This window comes from Bipolaris sorokiniana, assembly GCF_000338995.1.
Source record: "Bipolaris sorokiniana ND90Pr unplaced genomic scaffold COCSAscaffold_3, whole genome shotgun sequence".
NCBI lineage: Eukaryota > Fungi > Ascomycota > Dothideomycetes > Pleosporales > Pleosporaceae > Bipolaris > Bipolaris sorokiniana.
The window spans coordinates 447,418-462,305 of NW_006911897.1; the positions used below are offsets into that span (position 1 = coordinate 447,418).

The following is a 14,888-nucleotide window of genomic DNA, read 5'->3' on the forward strand; positions in this document are numbered from 1 at the left end:
GGTGGTAGTATTGGTATTTCAAACACGCTAGGTGTTTGTTGGTTTTGAGTAGGTGTAGCTGGAGTAGACTCTATCTCCATTTCTCTATCAGTTTGGGCCTCTGGCCCTAGGCTCTCCTGTCTGTTTTCTTGAGTATTTACTACAATAGTATCACTGTCTGGCGGCATTTTATTACTAAGCTCTTTTCTTAGTAAGCAACTAGATGGTCTGTGTGTTTTTGTTTTCGTGAGTGAGACGTGTTCAGATTAGCTACTTTACCAGCTTCTAGCTCTATAGCGCGTGGGCTGCACGAGTTGGCACTAGTTGTAATCGATTTCTTGGGATGGATTTGTATATAATTCGCTAAAATTACACCTATTCTGAAAAACTCGAAGTTGGTGTGCGAGTTCAAACACCAAGTACGGACTCGGAATCAATGCTTTGGAGCTGACAACGATTGGCGTGGAATTCGCAAGGCGAAAAAGCAAAATTGTTACGGCAAAGAGCGGCCGACGGGTGACCCTGAACTAGTAGGTTGCTAATCAGAATAGCGTTTCCGAAGGAAAGCTGCTAAGGAAGTTTGTAGGCCGGAAACGTTTTTCGTCGACGAAGTGTTGCTGAACAGCGACATTCGTAGACATTTCAAAGAATGGCTCACTCCTGCTAACAGCGAGTGGGTCTGGCGGAAAGCAATCAACCAGAAACCGAGGATATAATTTGTGACCGGCTACTACGAGTTTACAGACGTGCGCGCAAAGATACTCGACAGCAAGGAATTTGGCGTAGAAGCAGGCGCCAGCAGTACTTTTATAGGCGCGCCTACGGGAGCCGGAATCGGAACGCTGGGCCCTTTCAAGGATGGAAAGACGATAAAGGCTGATATATCAATGCCTGGTTCTGCTATCTGGGCCGCTAGATTCTATAAAGTGAATGTCGATTACCACAGAATTTCGGCCAAGGGGGACACGACTCTGCCGGTGAACACTATCAAATTGTCGCGAATAATCACCAATCTTGAGTCTAGGGTTAGGGGAGGTAACCTCATGTCTCCCAATCGCGCCGTAGTGGGAATTGAGGACCCGCAAGAGTTGTCTGAAAATGATGCTGCTGAGTGATGATGCTGAGTCTTACGCTCATGATTGGGAAACAACCCACGAAGATTAAGAATGCCTTGTCCTAGCTGAGAAGACTTAGGCTAGGAAGGCAGCCGCAAAAGCAGCTGAAGCCGCCAAGGAGGGCAGATCAAATGTATCGTAGATGCTGTTCATGTTGCAAAGTAAATTACTGCGCACAAGCTGATAAGAAAAGCGTTGATATTTTGACTTCATTGTGCTTCAAATGAGCTGCGACTAGCATTAACTGATGTATGGAGTGCGGCATCATCTTTGCCCTCGATAAATAATACATGAGTACTCAAGCCTGCAGCTCACACTTAGAAAAGGGTTGAGAGATTTACTATGTGTACAGTCGCTAGCGAATGCGGCTTCACCTTTGCAGTCAGCAACATCAACTGAGGCCGACCTGCCAGCAAGGATATGGCCCATAAATTATGGATTGCTGACCAATGAGATTAATTCAATAAGGCTGACAGGTAGCGCTTGACTACGTACGGAAGGTAGGGCTAAGCACAACTTGTGGGCAGATCGGTGTAAAACGGTAGGCAAGGGGTGAAGCCACATTCGCTAGTGACTATACCGAGCTAAGCAATATAAAGAAGCGAGCCAAAGAAGATAGATGAGCTAAGGAGACCGAGACGTAGCATAAGAAGTGTAAGGTTAGACTAGTGTTAGTAGCCCTTTCGGCTCGGCCGCCGGGCGTAAATAAATTGTGTGTGTACCGAGCTAAGGCCATTCAGCTGGCAATCTACATCAGGCTATCATCGTTACCTAATAACAATGGTAACAGCAAGTTCGGTTCCCATTTCGTCAAGTGCTTCATATTGCCACCACTGCCAGGAGGGTAGCTAATTCGCCCCGGCCTAAATGTCGACATCTAACCCCCAAACCCGGAAACGTTGCAATATCTCCTTCCAGAACATCCCTGGCGGCGATGGATACAGAACAATGTTCGATCGAGCATCTTTATGATATGACCTGATAGGCTTTAAATAAGTTTTCCTTAGTCTCCTCCAGCTGAACACGGACTAACTAGCGTGCGGCTGAATGGAAAGGTGGACTCGCTTGGAAATCACGGTGGTTGGCTCGGCTCTCCTAGGGTCTAGCCTAGGTGGTTCCATCTACAGCTACAAAACGTGCGTAACAACTACGTCGATCGCTAGCTTGTGACACTGTTAACAGGGGCAATATCAAGCAGATAAATAAAGCTGTACCGTACTTCACGGGCGCGTGGGATGTTCGGGCGAATGGCACGACTCTGCTAAGACCAGACTAAAATTGTACCCACTTTCTCTATCTTGGTAATGTCTCAGTATAGAACACGCAATCTAATTCCAACGACGCTTAACTAAAGCTTGCCCTCCACGCTTTGAGTGAAGACGCGAATCTCTCTGTTTACAGGTTGCAGCTAGCGCAGCGGAGGCAATAACTACAATAGTTGGGGAAACGGGACAACATTCGAAGACGAATGCGAAAGGCCGTTGCGGTAATACTTGGGACAAAGACTGCTTCGGCACGGTCACGTACACTTTGACGCACTTGCAGTTTCCAGTTCTTGCAAGCATTCAATCTCTCATTCTACGCAAGCTTCTCTCGCCTAATGATGATCTTAACCGAATCGCGCTAGCTCTTGTCAGCAGCGCCTTGTTAGGAGACAACAGTGTCTCCGAATCAATTAGCTAGTTAACGTTAGACTCTTACAAAGCCTAAGACGTCTTAGGCAAGCGCACACCAGGCGAGAATATAGATTGAGTGGGATGAAAGCTAGACGGCATGCAAAAAGCGGAAACTGCAAGTGTATGAGAGTGTACGGACAAGTACACGCAACGTGCTCTCTGACAGCGCTATCTACTGCGTCTGGACCGACCGCGTCACAGAAACTGCAAAAAGGCGGGACATCTATCTGCAAGTCTTCTTAGTAAGTCTGCCTGTCGGGGGCAAGCGTATTAGCCCGCATTATCGCGTCGAGATTTGGGGCGCGTCGCCGTCTTGACAGTTCTGGGGAGCGTGGTGCACAATAGCAACTCATTTCCCGCACGCGGTAGGTGGGTCCATGTCAGCCCTGCAGCATGACTGCAGCACTGCGTTTCGAAGTGGGATCGAATGTCTCTATATTATGCTTATTTTGTCCGTAACTACGCGTAATGCGCATGGTCGCGTTATGCACACCCCACCACTTCTACATTACATATTTGACCCCCTTGCAACTCAACACTACGATGACAGTGGAAGACGACCTTATAGCTATAGACGCATTGGACTCTAATGAAGACTTGTACCAAAAGCTTGCCGGAAAACATAAATGCTAGCACTCTACTCTGACGCGGAGGCACTAGGAGGAAACTAAGTCGAAGAATCGCCTCTCGTCGTGGACGTGTAGACGCACTGCATATGCTCTGCTGGTATACCGAGGGACCATGTTAGCGTTATTATCGGTATGCTACGCCATATGACTGTAGTACCTGCGCTAACGGGCGAGCGCACTGTGTTTCGAGGCGAGAGCGAGTCTTTTTGTAATGCTTATGCTTTCCCAATCTGCACACTATAATAATAAAGTGGATGGAGAAAGTAGATAACTGCCGATATTGCTTTACCCCAGCGTGCTGGCGGGTTGGGCGCGCAGCGGGCGGCGGTTAATGTAGTTGTTGTTGGGCGGGCTTGCGTTGAACGCGGTCGTGCGCCCTACTAGATCTCTATGTTTGTAGCAGCGTAACGCGACACGCAACACGCAATAGTAGAAATTTGGTAATGTTAGAGTCCCAACCATAAGTTTCGATAGCAATGCATAGTTTTGTATTAAAATGTAATAGAAAGACGACATTTTTGATGGCAGGGAATGAAAACGGGAGAATCCCCGTCGCGTTCGATGAAAGGTAGGTCTTTCCATTTTGTTATCTTGGTCAGGACATCTAGCTTTGCTGCTATGTTATTCCTGCTCTTCTTCGCTGTGTTTTTGTTAGATCCTACTTTGAACTTTACGATAGAATACGAGGGACACCTGCCCCTCGCCGTGCGTGCGTTGAGCTGCCTCCCAGGTGGAACATGTGATATCTTCGTCGCTACACTTCCACCACCTGTGTTTGCCCGAGCGAATAAACGCTACAGCGTGTTCATGACCTTTGCCTTTAAGCTTAACGACTGCCTGCAGTTCGTACCTCGTGTGCCCGCGGTCGACGTTCGGTATATGGATCTTTTTGTTAAGAACAATATTTGAGAAGAGGAACTTATATCTCATCTTCTTATTCACTGATAGTTCTCGCTCGTACGTCTTGATTTCAATAGGTAGTATCTTAGGCGCCTTTCTAAGCCCATTCTAGATGTAATACTCTCCTGTAGCTTTTTTGCAATTGACACATCGCTCTCTTTTTGCTTCCGTGTGCTTTCTGTGAGCATTTAAAAGCTTTTGAATGGTTACTGGCAACTGATCGGGAGAAGAAAGAGGCGTTCCTTTAGGATCTAGATGCAGTCTCTAGTTCGTGGTATCCGGAACATCCTCTTGAAGCTCCCCGTGAAGGCATGAATTACATGTGTTGGCGAATGCACTACGGATCTTGCATAGTTTATCTATAACTGGATGTGACACTATTCCAGAGTGGCTATTGAAGCTTGCGCCTTCGCAAAGAGAATTGAGGGTAAACTGGAACTAACAGTAGGGGTATGCACCCTCACCAGATGCAAATTCCTTGCCGTTCTCCCCACCTTTAGCAGCTAAGATGGCTTGGAAGTAATATGGATGCACAGCGTCTGCCGTTTCCTGTTGCATTAGCTTCACTATGTGGGTGAAGTCTGCAGCCGGGTTGATGTGTCTCAATTCAATCTCTTGTACGTGTTTGTCCACTTGAGGCGCACTTGTAACATCCAGCCATGTACACAAAGCTCCGTGGTTTTGGAGGTCGGTTATCCTAAGCTTGGATTCTAGATAATACGGGTCTATAAGCCTTGCAAAGCATTGAAGCACAGCGTTGGAATAGTAAACCCCCTCCTGGTTCGTTAACCTGTAGGGAGTGCGATTTCCGTCGTTGCAATGAGTGAGACCAACAGCGACCATGTCAGCCACCTTATGATACAAAGGTTTGGAGAAATGAAAGCCTCCTGCAAGATGTGTACAATACAGCGCTACTGTCCAGATAACGCCAGGGTTATGACTCATTATGCTTATGCTAATGTCGACTCTGACAATATAAGCATAAAGGGCACACTTTGCGCTTACAATGCGCTGAACATCACATAATGGTTACCCTTTTGACTCGAACTATTCTTATTACATCTTCTTCATTATTCTTGAACGAGATGATCTTAATTGGTTCTTGCATGGACATGAACACTCATGATAGTACACACACACACACACACACACACACACACAATTTATTTACGCCCGGCGGCCGAGCCTAAAGGGCTACTACCGCTAGTCTAACTTTACACTTCTGATGCTACGTCTCAGTCTCCTTAGCCCATCTATCTTCTTTAGCTCGTTTCTTCATGTTGCTTATTATCTAAACTAGTGCCCTTACTTGCTATCATAGCACGCTGCTTCTCTATCTACTATTATTCCTCATTAGGTGCTCGTGGGTTAGTATTGCTAGTGGCAGACTATCTTAGAGTCGGCTCTTCTAAGAGATTCTCCAAGTGTTCAACGTCCTATCTTTAGCGGCTGAAGCGCTGTCTGCTGTTAATTGCACGAGACTGCTAATAAGTTTATATTATGTAGTATCTATGGCTTACCTAGTAGTTAGTTAGATATTACATAGTTTGCATCTAATCTTCATGTTGCTATTACGAATTGTATCGTCGCTCGCACCGCGTCCATGTCTAACGCCCATTTCGCGTTATCTATCGCTGCTTTGCCGCCTAAGTAGAATGACATATTTCCTCTACTTATCTGCGTGTACTGCAGCATTTATATCCGTTGTGTGTAGCGGAGGTGAGCACCAATGCCCACTAAGTCAATGCTACGTGACAACCACTCGGCCGCAGCCAACCCACCAGCAAAAGGTAAGCACGAGAATAATCTGAACTGATTATTCTAGTGTATTATAATATATATAGGCATGTAACTCCGTTACATTGTGTCGTCTACTTTCGGTAACAGAATAGAAAATACTCTACCGTCTCTACTGCCTGGCCGCATTCGCATTAGTCTACTGTTAATGCTTTAATTTAGTATCGATACGTGTTCAGCTATACTATGCCTATTCTAAGCTAAGTAAGTACGCTGCTCTCTTTCCGCGAAAGCCCGTCGTAGAGTTATCGCGTGTGCTTTCCTAGCAGTCCTATGTCGATTTATTTAGAATATACTCCCACGTCTACTAGTACTTTCTTAGCTATGCCTTGCTTACGTGCTATATTGTGCGTAGTTAATCGCATTCTAGAGAGCTATGTCTGTGGCCTAGTGTTTAGCCTAGTTACTATCTTCGTGTAACGATGTTACATACCTATATATATATTATACTACACTAGAATAATCAGTTCAGATTATTCTCGTGCTTACCTTTTGCTGGTAGGTTGGCTGCGGCCGAATGGTTGTCGCGTAGTATCGACTTAGTGGGCATTGGTGCCCACCTCCATTACACTTCGCCTCTCGCTTAGCGAGGCTTATAAGCTTATTCTCTTCGCTTGTAGGTAGCTATAGCACTACTACTATATTACTATCTCTTCTTAGTATTTATACGGTTTTGTAGAACTAGCTAATGTAGCCTTACCCTAATTACTGGCGAGGTACTCTAAGTATAAGCACAGCGGCTTTATTTCTTATTATTAGTACAATATTACCAAACCTTAGCTTTAGTAGCCTACTTAACGCTTCAGCTAAGAAACACACCAACTTCGAGTTTATAGAATAGGTGTAATTTTATCTAAATATATGCAAATCTATCCTAAGAAATCCATTGCAACTAGTGCTAAGTCGTACAGCCCACGCGCTATAGAGCTAGAAGCTGGTAAAGTAGCTGATCTGAACACGTCTCCCTCACGAAAACAAATACATAGACCACTTAGCTGCTTACTAAGAGAAAAGCTTAGTAATAAAATGCCGCCAGATAGTGATACTATCATAGTTAATACCTAAGAAAACAGACAGGAGAGCCTAGGGCGAGAGGCTTAAATTTTAATGGGCTACGCCCTTTGAGCGGCGCTGCGATACGTGCGCGCGCTAATATCGAGTATATATATCCAGCTATCAAGATAACAAGACAAGCTTGTTATCTTGTGCGAACCTTTTGGTCACATGGGCGACGTGAGTAGCTGCGCGCTAGGCCGGGTCCGGCCCACCCATTACATAAATTAATAGAGAAATGGACGTACAGTCTACTCCAGCTACCCCTACACAAAACTAACAAACACCTAGCGTGTGTTAAGAGTATAGCTCGAGTGGAAGTAATATTAGACTTTTGGTGTCAAGCTTCTTGTTGGTTAGTTTTCGCAGATAGAGAGACAGTGTGCACTGGATAGTAACTTAGGTAAGTATAATATTATATTATACTTATACTCGTAACTTAAGTTAAACACATCAAACTATAAGAGCTTAATGCCTAATACTATATACTAAGTAAGTGTTGTGCTTATTAGTGAGCAGTGCTCGCTAGTAAGCGCTCGTTGTTGAGCACTTTGCTAAGTATTACTCGTTGGTGAGCACCATAGTGCTAAGCGCCTATTCACTATTAAGCGCTTATTATTGAGCAGTTACGTAATGGCTATTTCTAAAGCGTGTAGGTCGTTTTCTTGCGGTCATTTCGCCTTCTCGTATTTTATCTGCTTAACGAATGTAGCGGCGAAGGATTCTTAGTATTCTGGGGCTGATCGTAACAGCGTGTTAGAGATGTAAGCTAATTAGCTGATCTCTAGCATAATCTGGGTGCTTGGCACTAACTATACTCGGATTCTTTAGTTAATTAATCCCTAAATAATATATCTATCCATTACATCTATAGCTACGTAATCTACTACTAGATAGATTCTTCTAGAATCTAGTACGGCTAATATATATAGTTAGGCTAGTAAACGGGTACCCTAATTATAGTGTTTGGTAAGGGTTATAACGGCGCATGCAAGACTACTTGGATCAGTATCGGCAGTAGTGTCACTTAGAGGCATATGGGAGTGCGTGGGACATCAAACGAGCCTTGATTCGAATAGACACCTATAGGCCTTGTACGAAAGGATATTAAAAGTCAACAGAGCTAGCTACAGGGAGTGTCTCCTTATATACTTATCTTAGTCGGATCCGAATTGGATCCGACCTTATAACGAGTGGTTGATGAAGAGGGCGGCGAATGCTACCTCCGATCCGGCTCTGGGATTGGTCCGATACTTGGCGAAGTTGTAACGTCGTTACACAGATCATAAGAGCAGATCGGATCAATCCAATTCTTCAATCTCTCTCCCCTAGCATTATTTCTCTTCACCCTAGAACCTATCGATTCGCCACCTCTGAGTCTATCGCTAGACAAATAGACGACTCTACCTCTGAGCTAGCTATAGAACAAGTAGCACCCTCCTTATTCTAACAGGTTATACTTAATGATTTTAACTATCTAGCCTATTGTTTTATAAAGACGGCTCCGCGTCTATTATTATGTCGTAATTTACTCTTAAGCGCGCTTATCATACTTATAAAGATACGTTCTTAATTCTTCGTTCTTGTACGGAGAAGAGATAGAGGTAGTAATCTTTCTTCTTATGTTAAGGGCGAAGAGGCCTTCAAACGAGTGTGCATTAGCCTATATTATAGAAGAAGAAAGACAAAGAAAGTAAAGCTATCGTACGACGTCTCTTGCTTTATACTCTTATCTTAGGTTCCTTCGTACGAATAAGGTTTCGTGACTAAGCGGTGTGACGAAGACACGTGATACAATCACGTGTTTCACTCAAGGGCGCAGCCCATTACAGCGGCGAACACTACCTCCGATCCGGCTCTAGGATTGGTCCGATACTTGGCGAAGTTGTAACATCGTTACACTTGGGGTCAAGTGTAGCCCTAACGCTAAGCCTATTTAAGACGATTTGGGGGGGTCGAAAATCCGCGATTTGGGGGGTACAAAATGGCCAGATACGGACGGAAACCTTAACACTAAGCCTATTTCTACACGATTCGGGGGTGAATCGCGCCCCATATTGGTTGGGAAATACAAGTTGCTCTCCTCCGTCCGATTGCAATAACGCAGTCTCTTTCCACTTTCCTATTTCTCCGTCTTTCTTGACATCATGTCGAATCATGCATCCAGTAAGGATATCAATACAGTAGCATTCATTGTGGAACAACCAGGAGCCGAATTTCGACTTGCTCCTGTCATCTTCAATGAGCCTCGCGACGATGAATTTCTTATCGAAATGATGTTTTCTGGCATCTGTCATACGGTTCGGTGCCCTCACTTGCAATGTTTCCGTGCTTGGACAATAAGAAAGTACTTGGCTGACGCGAAGGCTGTCGCAGGACATCTTGCTGCAGCAAGGACTATTCGCAGATGTCTGTGATTATCCTGCAATCTTTGGCCACGAGGGAGCAGGTCTCGTCCGCAGCATTGGCAAGAACGTCCGCGATAAATCCATTCAGATCGGCGATCCGGTTCTTCTGTCGTTTTATACCTGCGGGCATTGCGACAGCTGCGAAAATGGCAAGCCTGCTCGATGTTGGAATTTCATCGAGTGCAACTTCGGAGCAAAGCGATATCATGACAAATCGGTTCATGCAAGATTTTCTAATGGGCAGCCTGTCAGTGCTGGCTTCTTTGGTCACTCCTCTTTTGCCAAACTCTCGGTGGTTGCGGAACAATGCGTGACGAAATATCCTGGCCAAGACATTGAAAACATGGGATTGTATGCCGCAGTAAGTCTAATGTTAACGGAATACCAGCATCTTAACAGAACCTAATTGTCGCTCATAGGGCGGCTGCGGCTTCCAGACTGGGGCTGGTGCTATCCTCAATCTCCTGAAGCCTACGCAAGCACAATCATTGGTCATCTTTGGACTTGGTGGTGTCGGCTTCACAGCATTGATGGCAGCCAAGTTCCTCGGTCTTGAAAAGATCATTGCTGTGGACATCGTAAACTCCAAGCTCGAGCTTGCGAAAGAATTGGGAGCCACACACACCATCAATTCCTCTCTCTCCAATCCTGTGGCTGAAGTGATAAGAATCACGGGTCGAGGGGCTTCATTTGCGATTGATTGCAGCGGCGTGCCCTCTGTCATCGAACTTCTTATTGATTGCATTCATCCCTTCGGAACAGCTGGCTCCATCGGCGACGCCCCTGCAGGAGCCAAAATCAAGATCGATGCACTGAAGTTCATGGTCGAAGGAAAAACATTCGTAGGATTGGTTGAAGGAGACTCAGTGCCCCAAGAGGTACGTGTATGTTTTCCTAAATAATTATTTCTAGACTAACGAACTCTTCCTTTAGTTTCTGCCTAAGTTGGTGGGGCTCCACAAAGCTGGAAATTTCCCGATCGATAGGCTGGTCACAGTTTATCCAATGACTGAGTTAGCTCGTGCTATCCGAGATATGGAACAGGGCAATGTAAGCCCTTTGATTATTCTCCAATTCTAATTTTGACGCTGATAATTTTTCTAGATCATCAAGGCAGTGATCAGATGGGATATGTAGGCGAAGCTGCCGCTATGTGCAGGAGAACACTAGGATGCACAAGTGTAGGGCTGTCTTCATGCATCGCCATCTATGAACAGCTTGAAGACACTCCGAGAGTCTTTCCCGGCAGTTCTACTGTCGTTCACTGCCTTCGTGTAAACTCTCAGTATAATTTCGTCCATCAATGTCTGTGCTTTGACCTGATGTGCTAAGGAAACACTCATCTCCAAGACACCTTTTGAGAGCTCTACACTGAACCCACCCTCGAAGTTGTTTTCACTGGCGGCACCAGGTGTTACGCCTTGAACAGGGTTCTGCTCCAGACTGTTGTAATTCCTCCCACTGCTCGAGTTGATGACGCCCGCAAGGACCTTGGGATCCAGTCCATATTTGAGACCAATGTTCATAGCCTCGCATGTTCCGATTGTGGTGATTGCACTCAGATAGTTGTTAATGAATTTTGTCGCCAGACCAGCACCGGATGGACCACAATGGAAAACGCTGCGTCCGAAGGTTTGTAAAACACTTAATGCCGTAGCATATGCATTCTCGGGCCCGCCGACCATGATAGTCAAGGCACCTGCTCGTGCTCCATTCGGACCGCCGCTGACGGGCGCGTCTATAAAAGTACCAGCCTGGCGCTCGAAAACCTTTTCCTTCACCTGGAGGCTGGTTTCGACGTCGATGGTGGAGCAGTCGATAAAACACGTTGCCGTCGTTTTCTTTGGGATGGAGAGCAAACCTGTTGACAAATTCGTGAAAACGTCAAGCACATGCGCACCCTTTGGGAGCATAGTGATAATGACATCCTGAGCATTATGAAGTTAGCTCAATGCTTGTAATGGAGAGATTAGATCAGCTCCCACAGCTCTACCTTCTTTGGGAACGTATTGCATAAGGTAAGCTACGCACCGATTGTTCAGCCACTGCCGCGGGGGTATCTGCTACTTCGACAACTCCTTCAGTCTCCTCCATGAATTGATTGCGTCTATGTGCATCCAGTTCGCATATGATAAAGCGGGAAGCTGGGTGCGTCTTCCTACGAAGATTTTGAGCCATCCCATAGCCCATCTGACCTAGGCCGATGAAGCCATAGCTAACCTCCGTTGCAGATGTCATGATTCCTATCGAAACCAGATTCAAGAATATATGCAGGGGCGAAGATAAATCCGGGTGCGTTTGAAAGAAAAGCCCAAGTGCAATATTATGTTTTCTTCTTTGTACGGTAATGGTGGTAAGATTGCATAGATACAATTGTGTTTTGGGGATTTGGGGGCTCGCCCGTGCGTTGCGGTGCTGTATCGGTTGGAGAAGGGTACCGATATCCCCAACAATTCGAGTTGCCCAGGCTCCAACCCGCTCCAAAGAAGATTTTCCAAGACTGCCCAAAGCGAAGATTGGATGTGGCGAACGTTGGAAAAAGTTGGGGAATGAAATATTAGCACTCTGTTCCATTCTGGATATGTGATAGATTCGACCTCAAGGGGTCACACATACCGCAGCACTGCTACTACCTATCGTTATCATTGTTCTGAACTGCAGAGCATACAAGCTCTGTTTCAAATCGAATCGATATCAGTCTAGGCCACTCTCGCATCCAATATGTCACAAACCAGTCCACCAATCAAACCAAGGTCAAAATTTGACACTGGCCTCGGAACTCGCAAGGGAGTGGTTGGTGAGCACTATGTCAATGAAGCGTTGGCAAGGGGTTCAAGCGAGTTCGCGTTTCCGATGCAGGAGCTTGTTACAGAATGGTGCTGGGGCAATATCTGGAATTGTCCTAGTCTGGATAGAAAGCAGAGGAGTCTGTTGAGTGCGTCTCCTCTAGTGCAATTATACGACTACAATCACTCAGACAACGATCATGTTGCATTTTGGCTGAATAAGAACAGACCTTGGCATGCTGATTGCGCTCAAAAGCTGGCCAGAGGTCGGTGTACACATAAGAGGAGCTATAAACAATGGTTAGACCGAGACAGAAATCAGGGAATCTATTCTACAATCCGCAGTATACTGTGGAGTACCCGCTGGCCTTGAGGCGATGAAAGTTGCGACTGCTGTCATTGATGGCATGGTCGCTAAAGGAGAGCATGTACGACAATTAGTTGGATAGTCCAAGGGTTCTGGCAGATGTTAGTTGATGCTTCAACATTTCGTTTCCATGAATCAATCTTTTTCAAATCTCTCATTCAGTCTACCCATCTTCTTGTACTGGACGTCGGAAATGCGGCATTCTTTGAAAGTGGAGAGTTGATCATTCACAACTTGCTGGTGGCATTATATTAGAAGAATTTCTTGCGTTGAATCGTGCTCTATATGTTCTCGTTGATGGTTAACGTGACGGTTTTCGCGTTAAGATATTCCTCCACTGCCACGTCCTTCCCAGACTCTTTACCGTACCCTGATTGCTTCAACCCTCCGAATGGCGACTCTGCAGCAGAAGAATTTCCTGTGTTGATACCGATCATGCCTGACTCCAGTCGCTCCATCATTCGCCATATTCGGTTTATATCCTTCGTGAAGCAGTAACTCGCAAGACCCATGCTTGTGTCATTGGCAAGAGTTAATACCTCTTGCTCACTGGAGAACGACGAGACGCCCATGACTGGTGCAAACACTTCTTCTTGAGAGATCAGCATGGAAGGGTCGACGTTCGAAAGTATGGTGGGCTCGAAGAAATACCCCACTGAAGAAAGCTGACCCCCTCCTGTCAGAAGTTGAGCGCCTTTACGTATGGCGTCATCCACAAACGCTCGAGCCTTGTCCAAACCACGAGCAGTCGTGACTGGACCCATGGTCGTGCTCGATTCCAAGCCGTGACCAAGCTTGAGGTCTTTCGTGCGCTCAACAATCTTGGCCAGAAACTCTGCGTGTATAGTGTCTTGGATATACACCCTATTCGCAGTGACGCAGGCCTGGCCTGCATGCCGCCACTTGAGCGATAAGAGTTGTTCCAGTGCCTGGTCCTGATCGCAGTCGTCGAACACTATGAATGGACAGTTGCCGCCCAATTCCAAGGTAACCTTCTTTAGACCTTCCGAACAGTGTCTTGCAATAAGGCTTCCTATTCGAGTAGATCCCGTAAACGAAACTTTGCTGACAAGAGAATGCTTGCAAAGTGCTTCAGACACGGACGGCGTATTGCTCGTAGATGTAGTTATGACACTAAATACATTTGGCGCAAAACCTGCCCTTTCAGCAAGATTGGCAAGCATTAAGCACGTCAATGGAGTCTCGGGAGACGGTTTGGCGATGATTGTACAGCCCGCTGCGAGTGCCGCTCCGACTTTGCGCAAGATCATCCTTCGTAAGTTAGCTGTGGTTGATCCAAAAATGGGATGTCCCTGAAGAGTAGAACTACTTACGCCACAGGAAAATTCCAAGGTACGAGAGCTGCACAAACACCGATTGGCTGTTTTACCACAAGAACTCTCCGATCAGGTGCAGCTGGCAAACTCAAGCTGCCCGTAATCCTTTCCGCCTCGCCTGCAAACCACCAAGTGAAGCCAGTTGCATATTCAATCTCTCCATAGGCCTCCTTCAAAGGCTTTCCAGTCTCAAGAGTGAGTATATGTGTTAAATCATCTAGATTTTCTTGGATCAGACGGTCCCACGCAAGTAACTTTTTCGCTCTCGAACGGGAACTCTCGAGACGAAATGTCTGGAACGCATGATGAGAGGCGAGGACGACAGCGTCGACATCGCCGGCATTGCTGTCTTTGCATGAACCAAACACTTTGCCCGTGGCAGGATCTGTAGAAGTTAGCTGTCTGCCTTGATTAACTCCATCGACTGCTTACCCTCAATCCAAACGTTTTGCTTGGTTTCATCGGCTGTCACAGCTAGCGTGGCGGGATATAGCAAGGATGGATCCTTCAGCTTCGGAGTAAAGTCAGGCATGAATTCTTGTCGCTATTATTAAGTAAGAACATATTTACCTCAAAATGATGAATGACCGCTGATGGTGGCGCCATCGGAGTTCTCTTTCAATAATAGCAAGATGTGTGAGGTCAATCTGATTATAGCATACTACCGCTTCTTCGCTTCTTCTTTCATTATCATATGTGTCTCAATACTCCATTCTATCCTAGCGGAAGCAATTGGGGTAATATTGGGGATAGGCAAGCTTGACAAGCTGTCAATTGGGGAATGCCTATGGTACCTCAGCCGCTGGAGCGGGGTAATGAAGATCAGAGAGTGTAGATCAAT

General features: G+C 46.0%; 5 protein-coding genes across 5 annotated transcripts; 2 read left to right on the plus strand and 3 right to left on the minus strand.

Annotated features, from left to right (window-relative positions):
• Positions 1–4,050: 4,050 nt before the first annotated feature.
• Positions 4,051–5,142, minus strand: COCSADRAFT_168274 (uncharacterized protein; the record flags this gene model as incomplete). The annotated part of the gene is made up of 4 exons (XM_007698604.1): positions 4,051–4,396; positions 4,421–4,563; positions 4,585–4,706; positions 4,743–5,142. The coding sequence occupies 4 exons, from the start codon at positions 5,140–5,142 to the stop codon at positions 4,051–4,053; spliced, it is 1,011 nt and encodes a 336-aa protein (XP_007696794.1).
• Positions 5,143–9,296: 4,154 nt separating this feature from the next.
• COCSADRAFT_157469 (uncharacterized protein) lies at positions 9,297–10,694 on the plus strand (the record flags this gene model as incomplete). The annotated part of the gene is made up of 5 exons (XM_007698605.1): positions 9,297–9,449; positions 9,526–9,918; positions 9,977–10,435; positions 10,491–10,607; positions 10,662–10,694. 5 exons carry the CDS (start codon positions 9,297–9,299, stop codon positions 10,692–10,694), a joined length of 1,155 nt encoding a protein of 384 aa, XP_007696795.1.
• Positions 10,695–10,750: 56 nt separating this feature from the next.
• On the minus strand, positions 10,751–11,795 carry COCSADRAFT_168276 (uncharacterized protein; the record flags this gene model as incomplete). Its single annotated transcript, XM_007698606.1, has 2 exons — positions 10,751–11,485; positions 11,589–11,795. The coding sequence occupies 2 exons, from the start codon at positions 11,793–11,795 to the stop codon at positions 10,751–10,753; spliced, it is 942 nt and encodes a 313-aa protein (XP_007696796.1).
• A 483-nt stretch (positions 11,796–12,278) lies between these two features.
• On the plus strand, positions 12,279–12,792 carry COCSADRAFT_351674 (uncharacterized protein; the record flags this gene model as incomplete). The annotated part of the gene is made up of 3 exons (XM_007698607.1): positions 12,279–12,492; positions 12,572–12,615; positions 12,649–12,792. The coding sequence occupies 3 exons, from the start codon at positions 12,279–12,281 to the stop codon at positions 12,790–12,792; spliced, it is 402 nt and encodes a 133-aa protein (XP_007696797.1).
• Positions 12,793–12,978: 186 nt separating this feature from the next.
• Positions 12,979–14,579, minus strand: COCSADRAFT_351678 (uncharacterized protein; the record flags this gene model as incomplete). The annotated part of the gene is made up of 3 exons (XM_007698608.1): positions 12,979–13,982; positions 14,045–14,432; positions 14,480–14,579. The coding sequence occupies 3 exons, from the start codon at positions 14,577–14,579 to the stop codon at positions 12,992–12,994; spliced, it is 1,479 nt and encodes a 492-aa protein (XP_007696798.1). The 3' UTR covers positions 12,979–12,991.
• Between the last annotated feature and the right edge of the window lie 309 nt (positions 14,580–14,888).